Source organism: Zea mays, chromosome 3, assembly GCF_902167145.1.
Source record: "Zea mays cultivar B73 chromosome 3, Zm-B73-REFERENCE-NAM-5.0, whole genome shotgun sequence".
Taxonomy (NCBI): domain Eukaryota; kingdom Viridiplantae; phylum Streptophyta; class Magnoliopsida; order Poales; family Poaceae; genus Zea; species Zea mays.
The window spans coordinates 191,318,057-191,341,048 of NC_050098.1; the positions used below are offsets into that span (position 1 = coordinate 191,318,057).

Sequence of the window (22,992 nt, forward strand, 5' to 3'; positions counted from 1 at the left end):
TAAACTCGTATATAATTTGATTATTTGTTCAGCAAAGTTTGTAAAATTTGACTTTTCCCTCTATAAAATACGCTTCCCTTTCTGGGACAGAGTATAGTAGGTTAGTAGTAAAAGCAACACAAATGTTAACATGAAACTGTTTTTTGGCCTCTTTTGTAACTGGACGGGAATCTTGTGAAATGGTTTCTCCTAACCGTTTAACTCCTTGTTTCTTATGGTTTGATCCTCTGAGATAAAATTCCCTGCTTGTTTGTATTTTCTGTCGGAGATCCATTTTTCACTGCATCGGCAATCCTTTTGACCTCTAAAATGCTGGGATTCATTTTTCAATACTCTCATCGATTCACATCGTGCAGATGAGATGAGACATCACTGCCCTCTTCTCAATGGTGCAAACTCGTTGGTCTTCCATGGTTTGTGCTACAGCTACCTCATATGTTCGTCAGCAGCCAAACAATTTTTTGATCCGCGAATTAACTGGACTCACTTTGGCTAAAGACTTCAGGGGTTTCGAATCTTCCGTGTATGTTTGTAACTTATTGCTATATCGTTGTGGCAAACTGTGAGAGTATGGACCGTTTCTCGCATTGTGAACTTTGCCTCTTCCAAGCTTGTGAGCTACACTGCCGAATTTGCTTTCCAAGACTTCCACTGGAGGTGTACATCCTACTTTACCTGATGCCCTCAGGTTTCTTGTTAAAAAATGTGATCATTGAACAAATAAAAGTCATAAATTTTGAAGGTATTAACTGCACTAAAAATATAGGTGTGTAATTGTTTTAGAACGGAGCTGCTGGTTTTCAAAAATATAGATGTGCAATTATTTTAGAACGGAGCTACTAGTTTCCGAGTCACCAGTTCCCATTCGTATTTGAAGAATTTATTCATTTCATAAAAAAACACTCGTTCGGTTGCCTGGGAAGCCTTTCAGGCCTGAAACGGTTCCAGAAACAGTGGACCACTCAATTCAGTTCAGGATTTGATAAAGGATCGAGATTCCTACCGGGCCAGTTCAGGATTTGATAAAGGATCGAGATTCCTACCGGGCCCTGGAGGAAAAGGAAACTTAGAACTGGGCTGCTTTCGTTTTTATTTCGAGTTACCCTAAACTAACAGCTCAGAGCCAAATTCTAAACTAGATAATTTTTCCAAAGGCCTTGAACGGCCGGAACGAACGACCCAGCACCCGCTGGCGCTGTCACCGGCTGGCGGCTGCTCACCAACCCGCGCGGGTGCAGCATTGGTGTGCCATCGCCGTGGGCTGTGGCGGCGTGGCGTGCTTCATACCATTACCAACCAACCACCCGCCGTCGCTGGTCCGCGATCCGACCACAGGAACGGGAAAACCACTGCGTCTTCAGTCGTCACTTCGTCAGGCCACATGCAATCATCCGATGACTATCTGAGAGGTTGGAAGGACCCGCAGCTTCAAAATCGACAGTGAACCCTAAGGCCCCGTTTGTTTATTGGAATTCAATTTTATTTTAATAATTATAATGTAGATAAAATTAATTATGTCTATATATATATAATATATTTGTATATTATCCTAAATTATATGAGAAAACAGTTATATACTACATTTATGTTATAACGAAGTAAATATAAGAGTGTACTATAAATTGTATATTGAAAAATAATATCTAATTTTATAGAATCAATTTTTATTTCTCAACCCATAAATTTGAAATAGTCTTGTATAATAACTTTGGAAAGTGATGAAATATTACATCTAAAAAATGGTCTATTCCATTAATAAGATTGTAATTCGAACCTAACAGTAAAACCTTGTGATCTCCGCATCCAGGCACGTACAACGCTGCTGCTGACACCGAGCTACCTACCTCCCCCGTGCCACCACCTCTAAAATCCCCCAGCGGCCCAACCGAACCCGCCTAGGGATTCCTACCGAGGGAGGCCGCACGCAGCCATGGATTTCCTGCAGGAGCAAAGCGTCGAGACCACAGTGGCCGTCGCCGTCGCTGTCGCCGCCGTCGCCGCAGGCGGCGCCTTCCTCCTCCTTCGATCCAGGAAGCCCAAGGGTATGGACATGTGTGCACCCTACTAGTCTAGCAGTTGTGCGGTCGCGAGATGCCTCTGGTTCGCGTAAGATCTGGTTGCCAATGGGCTCCGCGCTTTCATCAGCTCCAGTGGAATTAGCGTGCTAGTTCAGTTATCTCGGGGAAATGACTGGGGAAGGGGTTCCAGCGCGTCGTCGCACACAGTATAGTTCTTTTAATTATTATCTGGACTCCGTCTGTAGAGTTTCTACTTGCAGCCTCCAAGGCAGTAGTTGTTGGGGGCAAACATCAAATGAAAAGGAAAACGAGCAGAAGTTTATGCCCATGGAGTTTTGCTTGTAGATGTAGTAGGCTGTCAGTGTCAATCAAATATAGTTAAGTTTAACCTGCTTTCACTATCTGGCAAGCATCTGTTCTGGCTGACTGCTCCATTTCTGAGTGGCAGGGGTGGAGTTTTGAGTTTATTTTCCTTGAAAATGTCTTATTATCTCTGATTGGAGCATGTTATTGCTAGAAAAAGACTCCCTCCGTTCCAAAATATAAGTCGCTTTGATTTTTTTTATACATAGATTTTGTTACGTATCTAGACATAACCTAGCCAAAACGACCTGTAATTTGGAACGGATGGAGTGTCTGTTGCCTAACTGTTCTAACCACAGGATGTAACAGATGGTCTCTGTTATTACCTGCGTGGTACGAAATGTCTGCTACTGTTGCTGTTTTTGGTTCTGATGTGATTTTAGTGACCGAAAGCCTTATTATGTGCAATATAGTTGTAGTTTCATTGTTTATTCTTGCTTCTGAACCGTCTATAAGTATTAGTTCTTGGCAGGACATGATAATTTATTCCTGGCATCCATTAGATTTTTTGTTTATCACCCAAAAAATATTTGTGCTTAAGTTTGCTTCTGCAATTCAAGGTTAATGCGTTATAGCTCAATTTGATTGTTGTGCTGTTGTTTTGGCATTAGGCTGCTTGGATCCTGAGAACTTCAGGAAGTTCAAACTTGTTGAAAAGAAGCAAATAAGTCATAATGTTGCCAGGTTCAAGTTCGCTCTTCCAACTCCAACTTCTGTATTGGGCCTTCCAATCGGTCAACATATCAGCTGCAGGTTTTGATTCTGCCTTTTCCCTTAATTTTGCTTTTACATCATTTCTTTAACTATATCTGTGTTCTCTTGTTTTTATGCAGAGGACAAGACGCTACAGGTGAAGAAGTAATCAAGCCTTATACCCCTACTACATTGGATTCTGATCTTGGATATTTTGAGCTTGTCATAAAGGTAAATATTTAGATCGATTTTCCTTGTTCGGATACTTTTTATGCTTTGCACTCATATGTTGACACACCAGTTCTTTAATCCTTTTGATCACACAGATGTATCCCCAAGGGAGAATGTCCCATCATTTCCGCGAGATGAAAGTTGGTGATTATTTGTCTGTGAAGGGACCTAAGGTGATCATCATGTTCTGAGCTTCTGATGTAGTCAGTTTAGTTTTTTTTTTGTGGTCATAAAAAAGCATTGGTTAGTGGTTTCTTTGAGCGCTGAGGTGAATTCAAATGGATTTTCCTCAAACTCTATGAATCGCCTCACAATTTCTGTACCATGCACATTTGCCTTCAGTTAGGAGGTTAATATGTATTCTTCTCTGATATAGGGCCGATTCAAGTACCACGTTGGCCAAGTGAGGGCATTTGGAATGCTGGCTGGTGGATCAGGCATTACTCCAATGTTTCAAGTAACATTCAATCCTGAGTTGTATATTGCGATAGATCATGCTACAAAACGCTTCATTTCCAAGTGATCAGTGACCTTATTTTCTTTCTGCCGCCACAGGTTGCCAGAGCAATTCTTGAGAACCCTAATGACAACACCAAGGTTCACTTAATTTATGCTAATGTCACATATGAAGACATTCTTCTGAAGGTAGATTTTTCATTTGTGATGGTTGTGATGCAGTCAATTTAAATAATATAATATATGATATTTTTTCTTGTTGACATGGTGGTTGCTTTTCATCAACCGTGCCTTCTGTGGTGTATATGATTTAATTGACTGCTGTGGACATGTTTACTATTCTATGCGCAGACTAATTTTTATTGCTCATGAGAACCAGTGACAATCAGTTTACTCCTGTTATCTTTCTGCTCTACTTAGCATATTTTCAGCATAATTTTAAGTTATTATCTAACTCATGCAAATTGTTAAGCACAAAATATCAATGAGTTATACAGCTGAATTTAAAAGCTCAAACTTATCCTTTTAACACATCGCTTTCTGAGAATTTTCTTCAGATATATGTTGAAGATTTTGTAGCCAATATAAAATGATATAGTGGCAGCAACATAGGCTTAATAAAAAATTTCCATTACTAGATAATGTTATACTGCTATAGGATAAGCCATTATTCCCCTTTGCGTGTTGTTTTCTTTACGTTGTTGTTATGGATTCTTATCTTTTATCTGTCAGACTGATTTGCACATGCTCTCTTTATGATGGGCTGCCATACTGAATTTGATAATTTCTATTCAATCCAATCATACAGGATGAGCTGGACGACATGGCCAAAACCTATCCTGGCCGCTTTAAGATCTACTATGTGTTGAATCAGGTTTGTGTCACATTCTTTAGAAAATTTGAAGGTATTACTGTATCAACATTCTTTATTTCATGTATAGGAACACATTAGTTTTTTTTTGTAAAAAGAACAGCAGGCTTCACTGTTTCAACTCTCCATTTATTCAAAACTTTTAGAATGACTGCAGAATTCATGTTATAGCTAAAACAATATCCAAATGTACTTCCTTGCTATGTTGTTCTCTATCATTTGAAGTTATTATCCTGAGAAATCTGCTTTACGTTATACTAATTAGCACATTGTTTCCAAAGACATCCGACATACACAGTGTTTTTACTTGTGCAGCCTCCTGAGAACTGGAACGGTGGTGTTGGGTTTGTGTCTAAGGAAATGATCCAATCTCATTGTCCAGCGCCTGCTGAGGACATTCAGGTGAATCTTGAGTCTTATTTTTTTTTCAGTTCACTATGAAGATCGATTGTGTATTCTCTATTCTTGTATCTAACCTGAGATGTGTTTACCTATTTCAGATCCTGAGATGTGGTCCTCCTCCGATGAACAAGGCCATGGCTGCACACCTTGACGAGCTCAACTACACAAAGGAGATGCAGTTCCAGTTCTAAGCAATGTTAAGTTTGCAAATAATAATTAGTGACCGACATGGTTCTTCGGTCACAGGAATAGTACCTGACTCTGCTCGTTAGCTGATATCAGGAGGAATTCAGGATCACATGATGATTAGTAGTGCGCCAGCATTTTTTGCAATCTCTATTTTTGAGGTCAAATGATATCTACCTCCACATAAATCCACATTGGCAGAGACAACATTTTGTTACTATCATTATTGATTTTAAATGTGGACCATTGGATGCGATAAGAAATGTCTCACTATCATCAGTTAACCATAGCAATGCAAAGAACCTTACTTTTGGTTCATATATACAACCAAAAAGCAAACATTTTGGTTATGCTGTTTCCTTAAACCGTGACATGGATTGGGAATCTCTCTTCTTATCTGGAGTAAGCATTTTGGTTATGCAGTCACCTTAGCCGTTAAATCGACAATTCTGAGACATGACATTGCGAGGATAGTCCCAACCCAGAACTCTCAGATAATTTTGTACTTATCAAATCAAATCATATTCTTAATGTATATTTTTGAAAACAATATTTTATTTAGTCACGTGTCTCCTCTATTTTATTGTCTTATCACATATTTTCGCTTAAATTTTATTTATTAGTTATTGCTAGATTTTTATATATTATGTGAGTAGTTCTTTTAATAAAATACAAAATATATAATTCCTTCCTTTTAAATTAAAATTATTTTTACATTTTTATCAGATTCATACAATAATGTGCTCTATCTCTACTAACTATTAAGAGAGTATATTAAGAGAGTATTGTAGATTGCCCCCGCCTGCCGCGAACGCCGCCATCTCCGCTCGCCCTTACTGGCAGGGGCGCGTCATGGGTGGTGCGATGCGGTTCACGCACCGAATCCTCTCCAGCGGTCCTCCACGATGAGCACCGAATCCTCTCCCGCGGTCCTCCCCGATGAGCACGCGCTCGCAGAGTCCATCAATCGTCGCCTCGCCGCCTCGGGCCGCTCCTCTACCTGCTCGACTCGCTCTCCTCACAGTATCGCGCCGCCGTCGCCGCGGCTTCGTGCCTCCCAAATCTTCCCATCGCTGTCCCACCGCGAAATGCCACCTCCCTTCCTCTCGAAGCTTTGTCTGCAGACGAAGTCGCCGGCTCTTCCCTCGGTGCTGGTGCCGGTGGGTGGGTGGTCGGGTGGTGGTGTTGCTGGATGCCTGCCGCGACGACGACCGCAGCCCGCCTTCGCGTGCCGCTGCCAAAAGTCGCCCACCACTCGCCCTGATCGAGCCAGCGCCACCCCGACTGCCGCCGCCGCTGACGAGACGAGCGGCCACACGCTTGGCGCGCGCCATGGACGCCTTGTCCCGCCCTACTGTCGTCATCGACAACGGCACCGGGTACGCCCCTCCCTCTCCCTAGATCTGCGCGTGGAGGCGCGACAGCGATGAGCCACGCTGCTGATCTGTTTCGGCTCTCGCGATAGGTACACGAAGATGGGGTTCGCGGGGAACGTGGAGCCCTGCTTCATCACCCCCACTGTCGTCACTGTCAACGATTCCTTCTCCGGCTCCGCCCAGCCGGCGGCGAGGGGCACCCCCGCCAGGGGAACTGGTTCGCTCAGCACAGCGCCGACGTCATGGCTGACCTCGAAGCGCTGGCCCGATCCCGTGCCAGCAGCTCGCATAGTTTGAGCTATCCCATCCGCAACGGCCAAGTGTGTACTGCAGGTGTGTACTGCCGTGTTCATCCGCAACGGCCAAGTGTGTACTGCAGGTGTGTACTGCCGTGTTCAGTTGCTGGTTTTTTTTCGCGACCTTACTTATGATTGATTTGGGCTGGAGCGAACTCTTTCAGGTGGAGAATTGGCATAATCCTTACTCTATTTTCTTCCCATTCTGTTCCTTCCCTTTCGCAGCATAATCCTTTCCTCGTGTTGGCATTGGATAATGACTCACTATATTATGTAGCTATCTATAAGGTACAGACAAAGATGTGGTATTTGAATCCAAAGTAATTCTTGTATACGAACTACTTTTTGTAAAAACAAATACTACTATCAACCTTCCTATAGAGCCATCTAGGTGATTCTGGCAGCATTAGTGTCGGGGACCATAATTAAGAGTACCCTCAAGGCTCCTAATTCTCAGCTGGTAACCCCCATCAGCATAAAGCTGCAAAGGCCTGATGAGTGCGACTAAGTCAGGGATCAGTCCATTCGAGCGACTCGATCACGCCTCGCCCGAGCCTAGCCTCGGACAAGGGCAGCCGACCCCGGAGGATTTCCGTCTCGCCCGAGACCCCCCTCCAACGACGAACATATTTCCGGCTCGCCCGAGGCCCTGCCTTCGCTAAGAAGCAACCCTGACCAAATCGCCGCACCAACCAACCAAATCGCAGGAGCATTTAATGCAAAGGTGGCCTGACACCTTTATCCTGACGCGCGCCCCCCAGCCGGCAGAGCCGAAGTGACCGCCGTCACTTTGCCGCTCCACTGACCGGCCTGACAGAAGGACAGCGCCGCCTGCGTCACTCCGACTGCGGTGCCACTTGACAGAGTGAGACTGACAGGCAGTCAGGCTCGGCCGAAGGCACCATAGGAAGCTCCGCTTCGCCCGACCCAGGGCTCGGACTCGGGCTCAGCCCCAGAAGACGACGAACTCCGCTCCGCCCGACCCAGGGCTCGGACTCGGGCTAAGTCCCGGAAGACGGCGAACTCCGCTCCGCCCGACCCAGGGCTTGGACTCGGGCTAAGTCCCGGAAGACGGCGAACTCCGCTCCGCCCGACCCAGGGCTCGGACTCGGGCTCAGCCCTAGAAGACGACGAACTCCGCTCCGCCCGACCCAGGGCTCGGACTCGGGCTCAGCCCCAGAAGACGACGAACTCCGCTTCGCCCGACCCCAGGGCTCGGACTCCGCCCTGGCCTCAGCCGACGGCCTCCGCCTCACCCGACCCAGGGGCTCGGACTCGACCTCGGCCACAGAAGATAGACTCGACCTCGGCTTCGGAGGAGCTTCCACATCGCCCAACCTAGGGCGCAGACCAACCACGTCAACAGGAGGCGCCATCATTGCCCTACCCCGAGCTGACTCGGGCCGCAGGAAACAAGACCGGTGTCCCATCTGGCTCGCTCCGCCAGATAGGCAATGATGGCGCCCCGCATACTCTGTGACGACGGCGACTCTCAGCCCCCTTACGGAAGCAAGAGGACGTCAGCAAGGACTCAACCGCCCCGACAGCTGTCCCTCCGCCAGGCTCCATCGCTCCTCCGACGGCCACGACATCACACCAGCTGGGTGCCAAAATCTCTCCGGCTGCCACAACGGCATGTACTTAGGGCGCTAGCTCTCCTCCGCTAGACACGTAGCACTCTGCTACACCCCCATTGTACACCTGGATCCTCTCCTTACGCCTATAAAAGGAAGGACCAGGGCCCTCTTAGAGAGGGTTGGCCGCGCGGGGACGAGGACGAGACAGGCGCTCGCTTGGGGCCGCTCGCTCCCTCTCCCACGTGGACGCTTGTAACCCCCTACTGCAAGCGCACCCGACCTGGGCGCGGGACGAACACGAAGGCCGCGGGATTCCCACCTCTCTCACGCCGGTCTCCGGCCGCCTCGCTCTCCCCCCCTTCGCGCTCGCCCTCGCTCTCGACCCATCTGGGGTGGGGCACGCGGCGACATTCACTCGTCGGCCCAGGGACCCCCCGGTCTCGAAACGCCGACAGTTGGCGCGCCAGGTAGGGGCCTGCTGCGTGTTGACGAACAACTTCCCGTCAAGCTCCAGATGGGCAGTCTCCAGCAACCTCTCCAACCCGGGACGGTGCTCCGTTTCGGGAGTCTTGAGTTCATGTCCCTCGACGGCAGCTACGACATGATACTCCTTCCACCGCCGCGCGACAACGACAATGGCGGCCGACAGCCCGCCCGCCGGCGGCGGAATCGACGACGTCTTCCCCGCGTGGTGGAAGAACAACCTTCGAGCTCATCCTGCCCTTTCCCCCACCGACGGAGGGGAAGGCAGGGCGACCAAGGCCAAGCAGGTGGCAGCGCCTCGTCGGCTGTCGAGCGAGTCGACAGTGCCGGCACCCCAACGAGGGGCGCACCGGGTATCGACTTCGCGCTTGAGACGAAGACGAGCGCCGTCTCCCCGCGACACGCCAATCCCGAGCAAGCGGACGACGCCAGCACGCTCGCGGAAAGCTTGCTGGACGTCACCCTCGTACCTGGGACGACAGTGCAGTTAGTCCCCGACGTGACTTTATCGCCGCTCGTCGACCAAGAGGTACCGACCGATTCCCATCCCACGTCATTTGGATTCAGCCTCGACCCGCCTAGCGACCTCGCTTTGGCGGGCGCTTTCGTAGAGGCGAGTCCAAACCCTCTGGGGTTTCGCATGCGGTCGCCTTGGGACCGGCTGACGGACGTCTCGACCTACGGGCCCTCTGGGTCCGAGTAAGACGACGAGCCCAGCATCTGTTGGGATTTCTCTGGACTTGGCAACCCCAGTGCCATGCGGGACTTCATGACCGCATGTGACTACTGCCTCTCCGACTGTTCCGACGGTAGCCACAGCCTCGGCGACGAGGACTGCGACCCAAGCCGCGAATGTTTCCACGTCGATCTAGGGGGTCCCTCCGAAGGCAATCATCTCGGCATGCCGGAGGACGGTGATCTCCCTAGGCCGGTGCCCCGCGTTGACATCCCACGGGAGCTAGCTGTGGTCCCCGTTCAGGCGGGGGGCCATGACCCACAGCTCGAGCAAATCCGCGGGGTGCAGGCCAGGCTCGACGAGGGAGCAGGGGCGCTTGAGCCGATCCGCCGGGACGTCGGGCAGGCATGGGCGGGCCAACCCCCGGCCGGAGAAATACGTCATCTGCCCCAGGGTTTCTAGCACCGCGTCGCCGACGACGTCAGGGTCAGGCCGCCACCCGCATCTAGTGGGGTCGGCCAGAACCTGGCTGCTGCAGCGATGCTTCTCCGCGCGATGCCGGAGCCATCAACCACCGAGGGCCGGCGAATCCAGGGGGAGCTCAAGAATCTCCTGGAAGGCGTCGCGGTCCGACGGGCCAAGAGCTCTACCTCCCGAAGGCAGGGGTACCCCTCGGAACCTCATGCCGCGACTTCCCGATTCATGCGGGAAGCCTCGGCCTGCACCGGGCACACGCGCAACACCGCGCCTGCGGCCCCGGGCCGCCTCGGCAACGAGCACCATCGCCGCGACCGTCGGGCCCACCTCGATGAGAGGGTGCGCCGAGGCTACCACCCCAGGCGTGGGGGACGCTACGACAGCGGGGAGGATCGGAGTCCCTCGCCCGAACCACCCGGTCCGCAGGCCTTCAGCCGGGCCATCCGACGGGCACCGTTCCCGACCCGGTTCCAACCCCCGACTACTATCACAAAGTACTCGGGGGAGACGAGACCAGAACTGTGGCTCGCGGACTACCGTCTGGCCTGCCAACTGGGTGGAACGGACGATGACAACCTCATCATCCGCAACCTCTCCCTGTTCCTCTCCGACACCGCTCGCGCCTGGTTGGAGCACCTGCCTCCGGAGCAGATCTCCAACTGGGACGACCTGGTCCAAGCTTTCGCCGGCAATTTCCAGGGCACGTACGTGCGCCCCGGGAATTCCTGGGACCTCCGAAGCAGCCGGGAGAGTCTCTCCGGGACTACATCCGGCGATTCTCGAAGCAGCGCACCGAGCTGCCCAACATCACCGACTCGGATGTCATCGGCGCGTTCCTTGCCGGCACCACCTGCCGCGACCTGGTGAGCAAGCTGGGTCGCAAGACCCCCACCAGGGCGAGCGAGCCGATGGACATCGCCACCAAGTTCGCCTCCGGCCAGGAAGCGGTCGAGGCTATCTTCCGGAAAGACAAGCAGCCCCAGGGCCGCCCATCGGAAGATGCCCCCGAGGCGTCGACCCAGCACGGCGCCAAGAAGAAAGGCAAGAAGAAGTCGCAAGCGAAACGCGACACCACCGACGCGGACCTTGTCGCCGCCGCCGAGTACAAGAACCCTCGGAAACCCCCCGGAGGTGCCAACCTCTTCGACTAGATGCTCAAGGAGCCGTGCCCCTATCACCAGGGGCCCGTCAAGCACACCCTTGAGGAGTGCGTCATGCTTCGGCGCCACTTCCACAGGGTCGGGCCACCCACAGAGGGTGGCAGGGCCCGCGACGACGACAAGAAGGAAGATCACCAAGCAGGAGAGTTCCCCGAGGTCCGCGACTGCTTCATGATCTACGGTGGGCAAGCGGTGAATGCCTCGGCTCGGCACCACAAGCAAGAGCGCCGGGAGGTCTGCTCGGTGAAGGTGGCGGCGCCAGTCTACCTAGACTGGTCCGATGAGCCCATCACCTTCGACCAAGCCGACCACCTCGACCACGTGCCGAGCCCGGGGAAATACCCGCTCGTCGTCGACCCCGTCATCGGCGACGTCAGGCTCACCAAGGTCCTTATGGACGGAGGCAGCAGCCTCAACATCATCTACGTCGAGACCCTCAGGCTCCTGCGTGTTGATCTGTCCTCCGTCTGAGCAGGCGCCGCGCCCTTCCATGGGATCATTCCCGGGAAGCGCGTCCAGCCCCTCGGACAACTCGACCTTCCCGTCTGCTTCGGAACGCCCTCCAACTTCCGAAGGGAGACTCTGACGTTCGAGGTGGTCGGGTTTCGAGGAACCTACCACGCGGTACTGGGAAGGCCATGCTACGCGAAGTTCATGGCCGTCCCCAACTACACCTACATGAAGCTCAAGATGTCGGGCCCCAACGGGGTCATCACCGTCGGCCCCACGTACAAACACACGTTCGAATGCGACGTGGAGTGCGTGGAGTACGCCGAGGCCCTCGCCGAGTCCGAGGCCCTCATCGCCGACCTGGAAAGCCTCTGTAAGGAGGTGCCAGACGTGAAACGTCATGCCGACAACTTTGAGCCAGTGGAGACGGTTAAGGCCGTCCCCCTCGACCCCAGCGGCGACGCCTCCAAGCAGATCCGGATCGGCTCCGGGCTCGATCCCAAATAGGAAGCAGTGCTCGTCGACTTTCTCCACGCGAACGCCGACGTCTTCACGTGGAGTCCCTCGGACATGCCCGACATACCGAGGGATGTCGCCGAGCACTCGCTGGACATTCGAGCCGGAGCCCGACCCGTCAAGCAGCCTCTGCGCCGATTCGACGAGGAGAAGCGCAGAGCCATAGGCAAGGAGATCCACAAGCTAATGGCGGCAGGGTTCATCAAAGAGGTATTCCATCCCGAATGGCTTGCCAACCCTGTGCTTGTGAGAAAGAAAGGGGGGAAATGGCGGATATGTGTAGACTACACTGGTCTCAACAAAGCATGTCCGAAGGTTCCCTACCCTCTGCCTCGCATCGATCAAATCGTGGATTCCACTGCTGGGTGCGAAACCCTGTCTTTCCTCGATGCCTACTCAGGGTATCATCAAATCAGGATGAAAGAGTCCGACCAGCTCGCGACTTCTTTCATCACGCCCTTCGGCATGTACTGCTATGTCACCATGTCGTTCGGCTTGAGGAATGCGGGCGCGACGTACCAGCGGTGCATGAACCATGTGTTCGGCGAACACATCGGCCGCACGGTCGAGGCCTACGTCGATGACATCGTAGTCAAGATGAGGAAAGCTTCCGACCTCCTTTCCGACCTTGAAGTGACATTCCGATGCCTCAAGGCGAAAGGCGTCAAGCTCAATCCCGAGAAGTGTGTCTTCGGGGTGCCTCGAGGCATGCTCTTGGGGTTCATCGTCTCCGAGCGGGGCATCGAAGCCAACCCGGAGAAGATCGCAGCCATCACCAGCATGGGGCCCATCAAGGACTTGAAAGGCGTACAAAGGGTCATGGGATGTCTCGCGGCTCTGAGCCGTTTCATCTCACGCCTCGGCGAAAGAGGTCTACCTCTGTACCGCCTCTTATGGAAGGCCGAGTGCTTCACTTGGACCCCCGAGGCCGAGGAAGCTCTCGGGAACTTGATGGCGCTCCTCACAAAGGCGCCTATCTTGGTGCCTCCAGCTGCCGGAGAAGCCCTCTTGGTCTACGTCGCCGCGACCACTCAGGTGGTTAGCGCCGCGATTGTGGTCGAGAGGCAAGAAGAGGGGCATGCATTGCCCGTTCAGAGGCCAGTTTACTTCGTCAGCGAGGTACTGTCCGAAACCAAGGTCCGCTACCCACAAGTTCAGAAGCTGCTGTATGCAGTGATCCTGACACGGCGGAAGTTGCGACACTACTTCGAGTCTCATCCGGTAACTGTGGTGTCATCCTTCCCCCTGGGGGAGATCATCCAGTGCCGAGAGGCCTCGGGTAGGATTGCAAAGTGGGCGGTGGAAATCATGGGCGAGACAATCTCGTTCGCCCCTCGGAAGGCCATCAAGTCCCAGGTTTTGGCGGACTTCGTGGCCGAATGGGTCGACACCCAGCTACCGACGGCTCCGATCCAACCGGAGCTCTGGACCATGTTTTTCGACGGGTCGCTGATGAAGACGGGAGCCGGCGCAGGCCTACTCTTCATCTCGCCCCTCGGGAAACACCTACGCTATGTGCTACACCTCCATTTCCTGGCGTCCAACAATGTGGCTGAGTATGAGGCTCTGGTCAACGGGTTGCGGATCGCCATCGAGCTAGGGGTCCGGCGCCTCGACGCCTGCGGTGACTCGCAGCTCGTCATCGACCAAGTCATGAAGAACTCCCACTGCCGCGACCCAAAGATGGAGGCCTACTGCGATGAGGTTCGGTGCTTGGAGGACAAGTTCTACGGGCTCGAGCTCAACCACATCGCTCGGCGCTACAACGAGACTGCGGATGAACTGGCTAAAATAGCCTCGGGGTGAACAACGGTTCCCCCGGACGTCTTCTCCCGGGATCTGCACCAACCTTCCGTCAAGATCGACGACACGCCCGAGCCTGAGGTGCCCTCGGCCCAGTCCGAGGTACCCTCGGCCCAGCCCGAGGTACCCCGGCACAGCCCGAGGCACCCTCAGCTCGGCCCAAGGCGACCTTGGTTCAGCCCGAGGTACCCTCGGCCCCCGAGGGTGAGGCACTGCGCGTCGAGGAGGAGCGAAGCGGGGCCACGCCTGATCGAAACTGGCAGACCCCGTACCTGCAATATCTCCACCAAGGAGAGCTACCCCTCGACCGAGCCGAGGCTCGGCGGGTGGCGCGGCGCGCCAAGTCGTTCGTCTTGCTGGGCGACGAGAAGGAGCTCTACCACCGCAGCCCCTCAGGCATCCTCCAGCGATGCATCTCCGTCACCGAAGGTTAGGAACTCCTGCGAGAGATACACTCGGGGGCTTGCGGCCATCACGCAGCGCCTCGAGCCCTTGTCGGGAATGCTTTCCGACAAGGCTTCTACTGGCCGACGGCGGTGGCCGACGCCACTAGAATTGTCCGCACCTGCGAAGGGTGTCAATTCTATGCGAAGCAGACCCACCTACCCGCTCAGGCTCTGCAGACGATACCCATCACCTGGCCCTTTGCTGTGTGGGGTCTGGACCTCGTCGGCCCCTTGCAGAAGGCGCCCGGGGGCTACACGCACCTGCTGGTCGCCATCGACAAATTCTCCAAGTGGATCGAGGTCCGACCTCTGAACAACATCAGGTCCGAGCAGGCGGTGGCGTTCTTCACCAACATCATCCATCGCTTCGGGGTCCCAAACTCCATCATCACCGACAACGACACCCAGTTCACCGGCAGAAAGTTCTTGTACTTCTGCGAGGATCACCACATCCGGGTGGACTGGGCCGCCGTGGCTCATCCCATGTCAAATGGGCAAGTAGAGCGTGCCAACAGCATGATTCTACAAGGGCTCAAGCCTCGGATCTACAACGACCTCAACAAGTTCGGCAAGCGATGGATGAAGGAACTCCCCTCGGTGGTCTGGAGCCTGAGGACAACGCCGAGCCGAGCCACGGGTTTCACGCCGTTCTTCCTAGTCTACGGGGCCGAGGCCGTCTTGCCCACAGACCTGGAATACGGCTCCCCGAGGACGAGGGCCTACAGCGATCAAAGCAACCAAGCTAGCCGAGAAGACTCGCTGGACCAGCTGGAAGAGGCTTGGGACAAGGCCTTACTACACTCGGCGCGGTACCAGCAGTCCCTGCGACGCTACCACGCCCGAGGGGTCCGGTCCCGAGACCTCCAGGTGGGCGACCTGGTGCTTCGGCTGCGACAAGACGCCCGAGGGAGGCACAAGCTCACGCCCCCCTGGGAGGGACCGTTCGTCATCGCCAAGGTTCTGAAGCCTGGAACGTACAAGCTGGCCAACTGTCAAGGCGAGGTCTACGACAACGCTTGGAACATCCAACAGCTACGTCGCTTCTACCCTTAAGATGTTTTTAAGCTGTTCATATACCTCGCACCCACGCAAAGTTTAGTCATCAAGGAAGGGTAGGCCTCGTCTCGGCAAAGCCCGACCCTCCCTCGGGGGCTAAAAGGGGGGGAACCCCCTCTGCGTCGAAATTTTCCTCGAAGAAAGATCTTTTCTGCCAGAATGTCTTTCGTGCTTTTTGACTACTTCAAAAAGTGGACCCTGAAAACGACGGAGTACACGTAAGCAGCCAAGGCTGACCGAGCCGAGGGACTCCTACACCTCCGGGATACAGATACCTCACTCATCACCTTCTGCGATAAGTAACTCACGTTCGGATAAGTGATTCCGCGGACCGAACAAGTCTTCACGTTTGGAAGTTCTTCTGCCGAAGCGATCCTTCGAGCCTTCTCGACTGAGTCGGTGACAGAGCCTCATGGACGGGTAAAAGTGCGCGTAAGCGGCAAGGCCGACCGAGCCGAGGGACTCCTACGCCTCCGGGATATAGATACCTCACTCATCACCTTCCGCGAGAAGCAACTCTCGCTCGCACAAACATTCCTGTTACCGACAAAAAAGTCCAGATACTCGAAACAAGAGGAAAAGAGACACAGCTTTACAACACAGCGAGGGTGTGTGTTCTGGCCTCGGCGGCCGCAGGAGGCACACGCTACAAGACAATCTGATCCTGCAGGCTCGGGTCTTGACGCTGGAAGGGGGCAGCAACACCCTCGGCATCGATGACACCTTCGGCGAGGTCCGACCTAGCCTCGGACGGCGACGCGGTCCAAGGATCTCCGCTCTAAAGGACGACGTCATCACCACGCTTGGGCAATCGCTGCCAGGGTCTTCTCCGGGAATTCGGCCCGAGCAGGCGGCTCGGCCGGTCGCCCCGGGGCCTCAGCCAGCCGTCCTCCGAGGGCGCCAGCCCGACCCGAGGCGTCGGCTGGTCAACTCCAGCGTCGGTCCCGCTAACGGACGACCCGGCTAGGCTCCGGCCAACCAGGTTTCATTTTCGAGCCGGGCTGCGGCCTCTGCCCCTGTTCATGCTGATATCGCTACCCCTGGCCTCGGCTCATCGAAGAGCGGCCAAGGGGTCCCTTTAACTAAGCTAGAGAAGCCTCGGACAACAAGGCCGACCGAGCCGAGGGACTCCTACGCCTCCGGGATACGGATACCTCACTCGTCACCTTTACATGGGGTGACTCACGCTTGGTGAAGCGGTTCAGACAACCAACAGGCGAGTCTTAGTGCTCGAAAATGAGGAAAAAACACGGCTCCGTGCCAAAGTTACATACATGTTCAGGCCTCGACAGCCACAATGAACAAAAACACTGGCATTCAAAGTGCCATTACAAACGGAACTCCGGTTCCACCTCCGCAGGTACGAACAACCCCACTCGATGGGGGAGGGCCTGCGGAGCAACAGAAGACCGACGAACGGCGCGCCGTCGCTCGCTCCAGCAGCAGCGACGACGACGACTTCTGCTCCGGGGGGCGAACAGCGGCAGCACTGACCTCAGGGCGGATGCTGCTGCCAAGAGGCCCCCGCCCATGCCCAAACTCGTGAGGCAAGGACGGGCAGAAGGCCGTAGAGTTGGAGGTCGGTCCGTGGGTGGCCCTGGCTATCTCGTCGGCGGAAGAACCTCTTCCAACTGCCGTGGCAGACGCCGGCGCCGCGAGCGGCTCCGAAGCCACTCGCGTCCGAGAGCCAGGCACGGTGCAGCTGCCGGCGCCACGGACGACGACCGCCTTTCCCTCCGATCACTGAGTGAAGGAGCGGGCCACCGCCCATGCAGGGGCCGACCCCAACTCGGCACACTCCCCTCCCCAGCCCTGGTGATGAAAATCCTTGAGGCTGAGGGAGGGGCAGAGGCCGCAGCCCGGCTCGCTTTCCCCCACCATCAAGCTGGAGGTCACCATCTTGGGTGACCGCCGGCGGAGGGGTGCAGCCGGGCTGCATGATGAAAATCCTTGAAGCCGAACGATGGCTGAAAGGTACCAACTCCCGCGGAGTTGCGTTCCTCCAACGATGAGGCGGAAAGACGGCGGGTATCCCCCATCCGGCGGCTTGGAAGGTGGAAAGACACGATGCATAAGGGAGCGCGAAGACATGGTCGCCTTCCAAGGGGTCACCCTCCTTTTAAAGGCGACTATCCCTACTTGCGTCCCCAGCCGTCACGGGCTGAGTCTTCTCCAACACGCTCCAAGGCCCTCCCCTGTGGCATGAGGGCTGGGTCCCACATGTCATGCAAGCCGGCTCAGAGCAGAAGAAGCCAAAACCGCCGTGCGCGGTGCGCACAACCGCCCAGCGGTTACAAGTGACCCTCCACTTTTGCCCAGACCAACGAGCGAAAGGGGCGGGCAGCCATGCAGGCGGCATGCAACCGCGCCAAGTGGGCGCGCTTCTTCGACTCCCAACACGCCCAGCATGGAGGCCCAGACCCACGTGTCATGCAACCGGCGCGCCGAATGCTTCGTGCATGCAACTGCACCGCCACTTGCGCCACCACCGCGCCTCCTCGATTGCGGAACCAATACCGCGACTCGAGGCGACCCAGCGCACGACCCAGCAGCGCCAGCCTGGCGCGGCGGTCAGTACGGCCAAAAATGGGCCGGCAGTAATGACGGTGGCAGGCGGGCGGGAGCAGCGGTCACATCGTCAGCCAAGCTCACGTCCCATCCGGGGGCAGCGAGAGAACCCTCTCTCACAGCGTGAAGACAACGCGCCCGTGTTCCGTTCCTCGAACGGCTCGTGCATGCGCAACGGCCGCCCCGCCAACCACACGTCCCGTCGCATTAACTCCGCGGCGGGACAGGCGGCGCCTCTGGCAGGAGAAGCAGGCGACGCTTCGCCTTCGTCGTAATAACCACGCCAAAAAAGGTACGCCGCGTCGTTCGATTTCGTATCCTTTTCCTTTTTTCCTCCTTCTCTCTCTTGCAACAGGGACTGGGAAAGGGGGATACCCCGAAAAGGATCCTTCCCTGTGAAGGAACCAGGCTCCGAGCCACCCTACTGATCAGAGGTTCGAAGGCTGGCCCCCCAGAAGGGTTCGACAGCCGCCTCAGATCGCGTGGGCCCTACACCCACTACTGGTCAGAGGTTCGAAGGTCGGCCCCTCGGAAGGGTTCCATGGCCGCCTCAGGCTACTCGGGCTCCGCGCCCATTACTGATCAGGGGTTCGAAGGCTGGCCCCCGAAGGGTTCACAGCCGCCTCAGACGCCGAGCGAGGGATGACCATGGGTACGTTCGATACATAACCAAGGCTCGGGCTGCGCTCCCGAGGTACCCTAGGACATTTCCAAGACCAGCGGGAGCGATCTTGTAACGGAATCCCATTAGAGGGAGGCATCGAGCCCTCGGACCCCGTCACCAGGGGACCGGGTCCGATAGATCACCCGCAGGTACTTTTGGGCATGCCTCTGGGCCCCTAGCCGACCCCTAACGAACGGGGCACGGACGTCCACTCGGATTACCCGCTTGCAGCTCACCGGAGACACCATGTTCGGCGCCCATCGAGGGCAACATGGCGCTTTCCCCCCCCCTCCTCCTTGCGGAAAGGCGACGCAGGGGCGTATGTAAAAAAGCCGAGTCTGTCCCTGATCGCCCTCTCGCCCTGTGCAGAGGCTCGGGGCTGCTCTCGCAAACCCGGCTCCGGCCGAACCATTGACAGCGTCAACATACCAGCCCGAGAACTTGGGACCCGACCGTACACCCGGGCTACGGCTAGCTCGCATGAGGGAACAACCAGACCAACCGAAGCATTACGCAAGGCATTAAGACCTCGAAGGAGTAAAACCACTCCTCCGAGGCCTCGGGGGCTACACCCGGCGGGTGCGCTCGCGCGCACCCACCGAAACAAAATGCAACCGAGAAAGGCTGGTCCCCTTGCAAAAAAGTGCGACGAAAGCCTCCAAGCGAGTGCTAACACTCCCTTCGAGGCTCGGGGGCTACTGTCGGGGATCATAATTAGGGGTACCCTCAAGGCTCCTAATTCTCAGCTGGTAACCCCCATCAGCATAAAGCTGCAAAGGCCTGATGGGTGCGACTAAGTCAGGGATAAGTCCATTCGAGCGACTCGATCACGCCTCGCCCGAGCCTAGCCTCGGACAAGGGCAGCCGACCCCGGAGGATTTCCGTCTCGCCCGAGGCCCCCCTCCAACAGCGAACATATTTCCGGCTCGCCCGAGGCCCTGCCTTCGCTAAGAAGCAACCCTGACCAAATCGCCGCACCAACCGACCAAATCGCAGGAGCATTTAATGCAAAGGTGGCCTAACACCTTTATCCTGACACGCGCCCCCCAGCCGGCAGAGCCGAAGTGACCGCCGTCACTTCGCCGCTCCACTGACCGGCCTGACAGAAGGACAGCGCCGCCTGCGCCACTCCGACTGCGGTGCCACTTGACAGAGTGAGACTGACAGGCAGTCAGGCCCGGCCGAAGGCACCATAGGAAGCTCCGCTTCGCCCGACCCAGGGCTCGGACTCGGGCTCAGCCCCAGAAGACGACGAACTCCGCTCCGCCCGACCCAGGGCTCGGACTCGGGCTAAGTCCCGGAAGACGGCGAACTCCGCTCCGCCCGACCCAGGGCTCGGACTCGGGCTAAGTCCCGGAAGACGGCGAACTCCGCTCTGCCCGACCCAGGGCTCGGACTCGGGCTCAGCCCCAGAAGACAACGAACTCCGCTCCGCCCGACCCAGGGCTCGGACTCGGGCTCAGCCCCAGAAGACGACGAACTCCGCTTCGCCCGACCCCAGGGCTCGGACTTCGCCCTGGCCTCAGCCGACGGCCTCCGCCTCACCCGACCTAGGGGCTCAGACTCGACCTCGGCCACGGAAGACAGACTCGACCTCAGCTTCGGAGGAGCTTCCACATCGCCGAACCTAGGGCGCAGACCAGCCATGTCAACAGGAGGCGCCATCATCGCCCTACCCCGAGCTGACTCAGGCCGCAGGAAACAAGACCGGTGTCCCATCTGGCTCGCTCCGCCAGATAGGCAATGATGGCGCCCCGCATACTCTGTGACGACGGCGGCTCTCAGCCCCCTTACGGAAGCAAGAGGACGTCAGCAAGGACTCAACCGCTCCGACAGTTGTCCCTCCGCCAGGCTCCATCGCTCCTCCGACGGCCACGACATCACACCAGCTGGGTGCCAAAATCTCTCCGGCTGCCACAACGGCATGTACTTAGGGCGCTAGCTCTCCTCCGCTAGACACGTAGCACTCTGCTACACCCCCCATTGTACACCTGGATCCTCTCCTTACGTCTATAAAAGGAAGGACCAGGGCCCTCTTAGAGAGGGTTGGCCGCGCGGGGACGAGGACGAGACAGGCACTCGCTTGGGGCCGCTCGCTCCCTCTCCCGCGTGGACGCTTGTAACCCCCTACTGCAAGCGCACCCGACTTGGGCGCGGGACGAACACGAAGGCCGCGGGATTCCCACCTCTCTCACGCCGGTCTCCGGCCGCCTCGCTCTCCCCCCTTCGCGCTCGCCCTCGCGCTCGACCCATCTGGGCTGGGGCACGCGGCGACATTCACTCGTCGGCCCAGGGACCCCCGGGTCTCGAAACGCCGACAGTTAGCATCAGTACGAACTGGACCAGGGCAGGAACCCCTGCAATGCCAAGCATCCACCACCAGGTCCCTGGCACCTGACACAGGCAATGGATGTAACATCAATTATTCCTTTTTCTTAATGAAAAGACAGGAGCTCTACCGCTCTACACAGGCAATGGATGTAACATCAATTATTCTTTGGAAAACAATGTTTTCCAAATTTGTAGAAGATGGCAAGAGTTGAATGTTTAGTTGAGCGGGTACCTTAGTGAAGGCTAGATTGATGAGGTAGGCCAAGAACTGGCCACCAGTGATGAGAAGCCCATTTGTGCTCACTAGAGCACGTCTGATCCTAGCAGGGGAGGCTTCAGAGATGTACAGAGGAGCTGTCATGGAAGCCATTCCAACACCAAGACAAACAAATACCCTCCCAACAATGATAACTCTAGGTGTCGAGGAAAACGCCATGATAACGGCACCTCCAAAGAACAGTGCATCGACAAGTATGATGGAAGGCCTCCTTCCAAACTTGTCATTCATCCAGCCACCAAATGCAGCTCCAAATATAGCTCCAGCAACAACCATACTGACTATTGTCTCCTGTTATTTGGACTAAATAGTGAGTCTGTGACATCAGATATCAACCTTGCTAGAATGTTAGTATTGTCTGAAGAAAATGTTAGATAAACTGAAGTTAAACTTGAACCACCATGCATAATGGGAAATATTGTCATGTACCCTTAATACAGTGCTCTTTTCCACCGCAGCAAAGTCGTCTCTAATGTACAGGAGGGCTCCCGATATGACACCTGGTAAGGAAAATGTCAATAAGGTGATAAATCAATCAACTATACTCCACTTCTTGAGTACGTAAATGAGATGATATGGCAGGCAGGAAGTAAGGATGTCAAAACGTTTTTAAGCAAAAGCACAGCATGCAAGATGTACTACAGGAATAATATCATCATGATAGTTGTAAATAAAAAGGAAAATTTTCTGGATTTTCATCAAAATTTCAGGGTGTCGGATAAAGGTTAAAAACAATTCCTCTTAATTTCTTCAGTAATTTTAAGAAAGATATATTGAGCAATTGGTGATTCATAGTTGAAACTAGAACATTTTGCCCTTCATTATATATTCATGTCATTTGGCAGGTTTATTGTGTTTCAATGCAGTACTAAAATCTCAACTATGAGAAAACCAATCACAGGAGTGGATTGAAACATCTATATATATCAGCTATGGTTACCAGCTATTGCTACAACTAAATGCCTTGAAACAAAAGTCCAGCTGATCTCAAAGCGCTGGCCCGATCCCGCGCCAGCAGCTCGCATAGTTTGAGCTATCCCATCCGCAACGGCCAGGAGGGCGCTCCAGGTGTGTACTGCCGTGTCCAGTTGCTGGTGTTTTTTTCGTGACCTTACTGAAAGGGAATTAGGCTTACACCTAGTTCCTAAATAATTTTGGAGATTGAATTGCCCAACACAAATAATTGGGCTAACTAGTTTGCTCTAGTGTATAAGTTATACAGGTGCCAAAGGTTCACACTTAGCCAATAAAAAGACCAAGTATGGGTTCAACAAAAGAGCAAAGGGACAACCGAAGGCACCTCTGGTCTGGCGCACCGGACTGTCCGGTGCACCACCGGACAGTGTCCGGTGCACCACCGGACAGTGTCCGGTGCACCAGAGGACTCCAACTCAAACTCGCCACCTTCGGGAAAATCCAGAGGCGCTCCACTATAATTCACCGGACTGTCCGGTGTACACCTGACAGTGTCCGGTGCTCCAGGGAAGAGCGGCCTCAGGAACTCGCCAGCTTCGGGAATCTCCAACGGCTAGTCCACTATAATTCACCGGACATGTCTGATGTGCACCGGACTGTCCGGTGTGACAACGGAGCAACATATATTTCGGCGCCAATGG

At 54.8% G+C, this 22,992-nt stretch overlaps 2 protein-coding genes across 2 annotated transcripts; one reads left to right on the plus strand and one right to left on the minus strand.

Moving 5' to 3' along the window:
- Positions 1-1,829: 1,829 nt before the first annotated feature.
- LOC100191335 (ferric-chelate reductase (NADH)1) lies at positions 1,830-5,502 on the plus strand. The gene is given in 9 exon segments (NM_001136769.1): positions 1,830-2,042; positions 2,993-3,134; positions 3,215-3,305; positions 3,401-3,478; positions 3,682-3,762; positions 3,861-3,950; positions 4,570-4,635; positions 4,948-5,034; positions 5,133-5,502. Coding segments are annotated over 9 exon segments (840 nt in total). The 5' UTR covers positions 1,830-1,930; the 3' UTR covers positions 5,226-5,502.
- A 1,659-nt stretch (positions 5,503-7,161) lies between these two features.
- Positions 7,162-22,401, minus strand: LOC103652433 (inositol transporter 4-like). The gene is made up of 6 exons (XM_020550995.1): positions 22,317-22,401; positions 21,806-21,876; positions 21,332-21,667; positions 21,089-21,162; positions 7,264-7,297; positions 7,162-7,173 (listed from the first exon to the last, which is right to left on the minus strand). The coding sequence occupies exons 1-6, from the start codon at positions 22,399-22,401 to the stop codon at positions 7,162-7,164; spliced, it is 612 nt and encodes a 203-aa protein (XP_020406584.1).
- Between the last annotated feature and the right edge of the window lie 591 nt (positions 22,402-22,992).